Genomic DNA, 7,166 nt, shown 5'->3' on the forward strand with positions numbered 1-7,166 from the left:
AAGAACTTTTCTGAAAAATGTCATGACAGACGAAAAAAAAATCCAATTTACATTCTTTATTAAAAAAAGAAAGAAAAAAAAGTCAACACATGCCATCCCTGCATAGCCCAGATTGGAAAAACGGCAGCTCCGCTCGACGGGAGTTCCCATTGGACGCTCTTTACGTCCAAAAGCACGCAGACGCACAGAGGACAAGCGACTGGGCCGGCCCACTAGCAGCGAATGAAAGGAAAGCGCGACGTAAAAATGGTAGAAAAAAGCAAGACGATGCCAGGAATCGAACATGAGACTTACCGATCATGAACCAATGCCACTCCTGCCGTTGACTCCTTCTGCTTTACTAGAAACTTAACTCTTTTAGTTCAACAAACTAAGCGCTACATTTAAAATAATCTTTACACGTTATCGAATCTTTTGGGAACGAAAATATTTAAATGCCAAATATTGTTTCGGGAACGAAAATATATTTTGGACTTTCAAACCGTTTTTATTCTGAATTTTTTTTGAAAACTGAATAAATTTCGAAATACTTAACATTTTTTTAATATGTGAATTTTTTGAAAATAGAACGTTTTTGAAATTCCAAACGAAATTTGGAAACACAAACATTTTTTGAAATCCGCAAAGAATTTTTTATATGCAAGCATATTTTGAATTTGTGAACATTTCTTTAAAAATGTTTTTTTTTGCAAAGATGAACAATCTTTGAAATATTGGAACACATTCTGAAGTTCTAAACAATTTTTGAGACAATGAGAACAAAAATTAACATTCCGAACAATTTTTGAACCCCAGACTTTTGAAAACACGAACAACATGAATTTTTTTAAATGATAATATAAATTAACATTCTGAACAAAATTTCAGAACAAAAAGTTAGATTCTGAACAATTTTTGAAAACATGAACAAATTTTGGAAATTAGAACATATTTGAAATTTCTGTTTTTTCTAATTTTGATTTTTTTTGAAAATGAGAACAAAATTTGAAATTTTAATATTTTTTGTATTTTGTACATTTTTGACAAAATTTGGAAACAAGAATATTTTCATACATTTTGAACAAAATTTTGAAATTTCTGGACACTTTTTGAAAAAGGGAAATAAACTTGAAAAAAAGAAAGAGAAAAAGGAAAAAATGGAAAAGAAAAATGAAAAAAGTAAAAGAAAGTCGGAAAACCCAAAAAATAAACAAAACAGGAAAAACCCCGGTTCAGGGAACCTTCTAGAAGGTTCCCAAATTTGTTTGAACGGCCTGTGTAAATCTGGAAGTGGACCGGCCCATGTTTGTAGCTCGCTCGGCTGCTCTGTGCGATTACCCGACACTTTGCCGCAGCGAGTGGCGAATAGGGTTTTCCCCTCTGGACTGCCTACCACGCTCACCACCTTCTCCTCCCGGCACCAACCACCGTCTCCCCCGCATGTCTTCTCCTGCAACAATGGCCCCGGTCGAGGTCGCCTTCCATGGTTGCAGCTCGCCTCGTGTGGTGGTTGCAGCAAAACAATGACCTGGTTTTAGCAAAAAAAAAGGCATAATTCCAGCAAAACACAAAAACATGGTTCCGCAAAACAACGACAATCGTGAAGAAAAACACAGCTATAACAACACATATGTATGGTTTCACCAAAAAAAAACTCGTCAGTTTGAGCAAAACCAATGACCCATCGTCGCTGGATTGTAGAAAAAATGGCTCACCGGGTATGATCATCTCCAAGATTTGTGCCTCTGCCATCGACCTCGGCCTGACGACTGCTGGGACATAGCTTGGTCTTGTTTTGTTGTTCCTTGGGGCGGCATGCGCGCTTGTTTACCCGACTCTTGTGGTCTGTACTTGGCCTGGGTGGCGGTTTACTTATTTGCTTTTAAAAAAGAAGGATCTACCCAGTGCTTTGCATCTACTATGCATGAAGCTATTTTATTAATTATTCATAAAGCACTTACAAGATACTGCATTAGTAAGCCTGAAGTCATCATTTTAACAACACCTGTCACTATTCTTATTCCCATGATAAAGGGGTGCCGAATGTCTGAACCCAATATCAAATAGACATCACACCAGCACGTAACATCTAGTGCTGGATGCCCCATTCAAGCCACAATGCCTGGACTGGGTTACACACCGGTCCGCCGCATTTTCAGTGGGCACCACATGCACACATTGCAAGGGTCGTCACCTCCTTCATCCACCGATCCATCCTCAGATCAGATACTGACACATCGACCTTGACAGGCCTCTCTACGATCGACGCCACCACGATGCCGGGCAGCGTCGTCCTCATGCACAAGTCCATCGTCATCCATCGGACGCCGAGTCTCCACTGCGCCACGCCGTCGAGATTCGCCGCCATCGATGTGTAGGATGAAGCATCGTTCCACCACCTACCGACGCCGAACCACCAAGCCGTCCACATGTCCGTCCAGCCGACGAATGTCTCTAAAGATGATGCCCCCACGGGGGTGATGACGAAGACGTCGCCATCATCCGATCTAGGAGGCCCCTCAACGCCTCCAACTAGCCTCCTCCAGATATGAGGTTTCCCCCAGGAACAATGGAGTGAGGGACGCCCCCACCATCGCCTCCAACGAGGAAAACAACACCACGGGCGCCATCAACGATGGTGGCATCCTCACCCACTTCAGCAGTTAGGCCACCAGCTCCTCCTTCACTTGACTCGTCGTCGGGAAGCCACCATGAGGCAACACCCGCCAACCAGATCCCTTTGGATCAACGATGAAGACAGACAAAAATAGGGGAGGTCACATCGCTGCGTGACAGGCGCCATGGCCACACACACCGTCACAGCCACGCCTCCAAGCCGCGACGGAGGAACGCCCCGCCGCCGCCATCATCCCCCCGCATGGGCTTTGCCCAGCCGGGATCCGGCGGTGTCTGGAAGGGAGGCAGAGGGGAGGGGAGGCGGAGAAGAGGCGGAGGCGGACGAAAGGTTTACTTATTTGCTACTGCACATTGTTTGGTGGATGACTCACCGGTTGACTTTATTTATAAAGTCAGGCCCCTACCTTTCCTCTAAAATTCCAAGTGTCGAAACGAAAGCCTATGACCTCACAAGTGACTAGTTGTTTATGTTGATGTCAAAAGAAAGAATAGTATGTTGAACAAGTATTAAGATATAAACACTCAAATTTATTACACAATTTTTTTAAAATGATTTGAAAATTGCTCACCGCGCCTGCTGCATGGTACTACTTATTACACACACTAAAAGTTGTCAAAAAAATTATTACATGCTAAAAACCACTTCCAAACTATTACGGAAAAATAGAAGTAGCAGGGGAAAAATGTATATTTCGGAACGGGCATCAACCCATGTAGTTTTTCCTTAGTCCATCTGGGACTTGAGAGGCGTGAGCACGAACATCCTGGCCGCGTGCGGCGTCACGTTGAAGCTCATCTTGTCCGTGAACTTGGCGTCGAGCGTCTTGTGCTGCGGCAACAACAAAAAAAAACCACGAAACGGTCAAGATGATTCATCCATGCCGTCTGTTTCTGTTTGCTTGCTGACGAGGAAAGGTAGAGACGTACCAGCCAGAGGTCCCTGGCGTCGACGGCCGTGCCGGCGGGGAGGCCGATGTCGTCCCAGTGCGCCGTGATCTGGGCCTCGTCCTTGGCGTGCCGGTTCAGCAGCAGCACCGCCGTCCTGTACCCCGTCAGCGGCGCAGCCCAGATCTGTTGCATACCACATCACGGTTCAGTCACAGTTCTTGGTTTACGATGTGGGAAGTTCGGATTATCGGAGAGTGCAGTGCGGTGCAGCGTCTGTTACCTCGCTGCTCCCCTCCATCCTCACTTTCTTCCCCTGTACGCCGAGAGGATCTAAACCAAGAAACGCCACGGTCGATCAGTTCACCCTGCTGGCAATGCAAACGCGAGAGCGGGAGCCCGAACTGACAAGCGCAAGGGGATCTGAAGACCACCTTGGTTGACGGCGATCACCTCCTTGTTGGCGAGGATGTCGTAGGTGTCCTGCGACATGTGCCTCACGTCGCAGCCGATGATCAGAGGCGCCTACGCACATCCAGCAGAGACGGTTCGGGTACATTCAGAGAAGAAAAGAACGAGATAAAATACAGAGTATGTAGCCATGGGTGAGTCAGTGACTGACCTTTGAGATGGCCCAGATGCTGAAGTGCACGATGTACTCGTCGTTGGTCATCCCTCCGTTGCCCACCTCCAGCATGTCCGGGTCTGCATGCCACGCCACGTACCAGAGCGTCAAAACCAACCAAAAACAAGCCAAGATAAGACGAGTCCATCCATGAACTCGTAAGATGAGGAGTTTGTTCCAGGGACTGACTACTGACCGTTCCAGCCGCCGGGGCGCGCGTACTCGGCCCACACCTCGTTCTGGTCCGCCATCGACGTCATGCTGAAACACCAAACCATTCTCCTCTGAACAATCTGAATGACAGAGTTGCAGCAAGGGGAAACGGGCCAAGATATCAACCTGTTCCAGGTGTCCTCAATGTCGTTGGTGGTTCTCCAGCTGTTGCCGTAGGCCGCGCCCCACCGCGCCGGGTGCATGTCGCCCCTGCTCACCATCGCCGTCGCCGGCAAGGACAAGAGGACGAGAATGAGGAACTCGTCAAGAATACACAACTCGAATCAGCTACGCACTGTGCATATACACAACACGGTGGTGTTACCATTCGCAGAGGTTGAAGAAGATGGGTCGGCCGGCCTGCATCAGAGCCTTGCTCATGTCAGGGTACCTCTGCAGCGGCTTCGTGTCGCCGTTGTTGCAGTTGTCGTACTTGAGGTAGTCGACTCCCTGAAACCAGCAAGCAAATCCCATGGATGGAGTGAACAAAAACACATCAGAGATATGCACAAGTCTTGGAATCAATCGCTCACCCAGGAGGCAAAGGTCTTGGCGTCCTGCTCCTCGTGGCCGAGGGACCCAGGCTGAGCCTTGGCGCATGTCTTGTATCTTCACACAAAATTAAGATCAGAGAAGGGTAAATTACCGTCACAGCTTACTACGACGACAGTCACGGTAAATTACCCAGCATCGGAGTAGATGCCGAGCTTGAGCCCCTTGCTGTGGACGTAGTCTGCGAGTGCCTTTATCCCGTGCGGGAACGTCTTCTTGTTCGCCGCAAGATTGCCCTGCAGCAGCATAAACATGTGTGACAGATGATCATGTGCAGTCCAGAAGAGTGTTCAGACACTGGACACCGGGAGGGCAGATTTTGTACAAACCTTCGCATCACGTTCGGGTTCTGCCCAGCAATCATCTGCAGAGAAAAAAAAATCACACACACGAAGTTGGCTCAATCCACTTTGTCCACTTGTAATTAATCAATCGATTTCATCACGTAAAAATATTTCGTCCAACACAAACAGGGAAGCACACACAGACAAAAAAAAAAAACGAGGGCGTATGAGAGAGTGGCAGCAACGCACCAAGATTGACGTATTTGTAGCCGGCAGCGGCGAGCCCGGTGGACACAAGCGCATCGGCTGCTCAAGTAGACATACATAGTACAAGAGAATAAAATAGTAAAAGAGTTTTTACCCCATGGGACAGTTCAACAGTATACTACTACTACTTTGTAAATAAGAAGCAAAGGGACTACGAGGTCAGCTGGTACCGGTCTCCCTGATGACAACCTCGCCGTTGCCGTCGCAGGCGAAGTGATTCCAGCTATTCCACCTGCCGAAGAGAGATAGAAAAAGGGATTCGATTTGATCAAGGATTATGCTAAGTTGCACTGCAGTTAAGCAGCGGCGAGCTTACCCCATGGGCGGCGTCGCGCCGAGGCCATTGGCCAGCATGCTCCGCCGGTGCGCCTCTCCCACGTGCACCACCCTGCACTCGCCCACGGCGGCGGCGGCGGCGCAGGCCAGCAGCAGCGCCGGTAGCCTGGTCCATGGCCGGCCACGATAACCTTCCATTGATCTCTCGCCGAGTCTCCCCCCGCCTGTTGACCTGGACGTAGCCGCCGATATACGTGTCTGGCCAGGAACAACGGGGCGGGAGGAATATTGTAGACCATTCTGGTGGAGCTCGTGTTTATATAACCACACTCCGGGTCAGTTATGAAGTCTATCTTAGATCAAAATTAGGGCGCTGTCCGGTTCACAAACCACATGATTCCAATTCCAATGAATGAGCCGGGCACGCATTTCAAAATTATATTTTGGACCAAAAGTTAGATTGACCATATGTGAATTATATATAACAATGTACTGCTCGTTGAATCCATATTTTAAAAGAAAATCAATGATATAATTTATAAATCACAGAAACACATTATTAGTACATTTGTGGTTTGATTTTAAATTGCATGCGTGTTTTCCTCCGTTCACGAATAAGTGTATTTCTAAATTTTGTCCCAAGTCAAACTTTTATAAATTTCACCTTTATAGAAAAAAATAGCAGCATTTATGGCACTAAATTTATATCAATATATCCGTTTTGAAATGTACTTTCATACTATAGCAATTTGATGTCATATATGTTACTAGTTTTTTCTATAAAGTTGGCCAAAATTTTAAAACTTTAACTTGAGACAAAACCTAGAAGTACACTTATTCACGGACGGAGGGAGTGTAAAGTTCTAGCAAAGAGTTAACGGCGTCTACACCCGGCACCTCAAATCCTCCTCGAACGCCGGTCACGAATTTTCGATTCAGTCGGGCGCCTCAAACGCCCGTACTGACCCCCCCCCCCTTATATCCAATTCAAATATGGGACAGATATGGGGCGCCCTTCCGCGCCTGTCACGTCGGATCCGATCCACGTTGGTCCAGCTGACTCCACATATATTTCTTTCCATCCGCTCCTCGGACCAAACTCTCGCCACTTCACTTCACTCCCCTACCCTACCCAAGCTCGTCTCCGGTGGATTCCGGCTGTCTCTGGCATGGCAGGCAGTGGATCCGAGTCCTTCACATCCAGACCCGTCGACCCTGAGCTCATCCTACGCGTCCCCGAGGAGAAGATGGGCGTCTGGCTTGCACTCTGCCGCTCCCGGGAGGAGGCCCGTGCACGGCAGCGCTCGGACTCTTTCCGTCGGGTATCCATTGCGTCCGCCCAAATGGCGCATGGATCCGGCGCTAGGGCAGCCATCGCCGCTCCACCGGAGGCGGTGCAGTTCGTCTGGCGTCCAAACGCGATGGCGGACGCGCAACCCCGCCGTTGG

At 48.0% G+C, this 7,166-nt stretch overlaps 1 protein-coding gene across 1 annotated transcript; it reads right to left on the reverse strand.

The window, feature by feature from the left end:
- Window positions 1-3,110: 3,110 nt before the first annotated feature.
- On the reverse strand, window positions 3,111-6,018 carry LOC125509036 (alpha-galactosidase-like). Its single transcript, XM_048673899.1, has 14 exons — window positions 5,759-6,018; window positions 5,613-5,674; window positions 5,425-5,481; window positions 5,221-5,255; window positions 5,024-5,127; window positions 4,873-4,948; window positions 4,665-4,789; window positions 4,466-4,549; window positions 4,323-4,387; window positions 4,124-4,206; window positions 3,936-4,026; window positions 3,785-3,834; window positions 3,544-3,687; window positions 3,111-3,445 (listed from the first exon to the last, which is right to left on the reverse strand). The coding sequence occupies exons 1-14, from the start codon at window positions 5,914-5,916 to the stop codon at window positions 3,341-3,343; spliced, it is 1,239 nt and encodes a 412-aa protein (XP_048529856.1). The 5' UTR covers window positions 5,917-6,018; the 3' UTR covers window positions 3,111-3,340.
- Window positions 6,019-7,166: the final 1,148 nt, after the last annotated feature.

This window comes from Triticum urartu, chromosome 1, assembly GCF_003073215.2.
Source record: "Triticum urartu cultivar G1812 chromosome 1, Tu2.1, whole genome shotgun sequence".
NCBI lineage: Eukaryota > Viridiplantae > Streptophyta > Magnoliopsida > Poales > Poaceae > Triticum > Triticum urartu.

What these genes read in the sequence shown, in the direction of transcription:
- LOC125509036 (XM_048673899.1), bottom strand. Translation starts at nt 5,916, where the DNA reads ATGGAAGGTTATCGTGGCCGGCCATGGACCAGGCTACCGGCGCTGCTG. An exon ending in GGCGCGACGCCGCCCATGGG is followed by an intron (nt 5,675 to 5,758) that starts GTAAGCTCGCCG and finishes TCTCTTCGGCAG; the next exon opens with GTGGAATAGCTGGAATCACT. An exon ending in CTACAAATACGTCAATCTTG is followed by an intron (nt 5,256 to 5,424) that starts GTGCGTTGCTGC and finishes TTTTCTCTGCAG; the next exon opens with ATGATTGCTGGGCAGAACCC.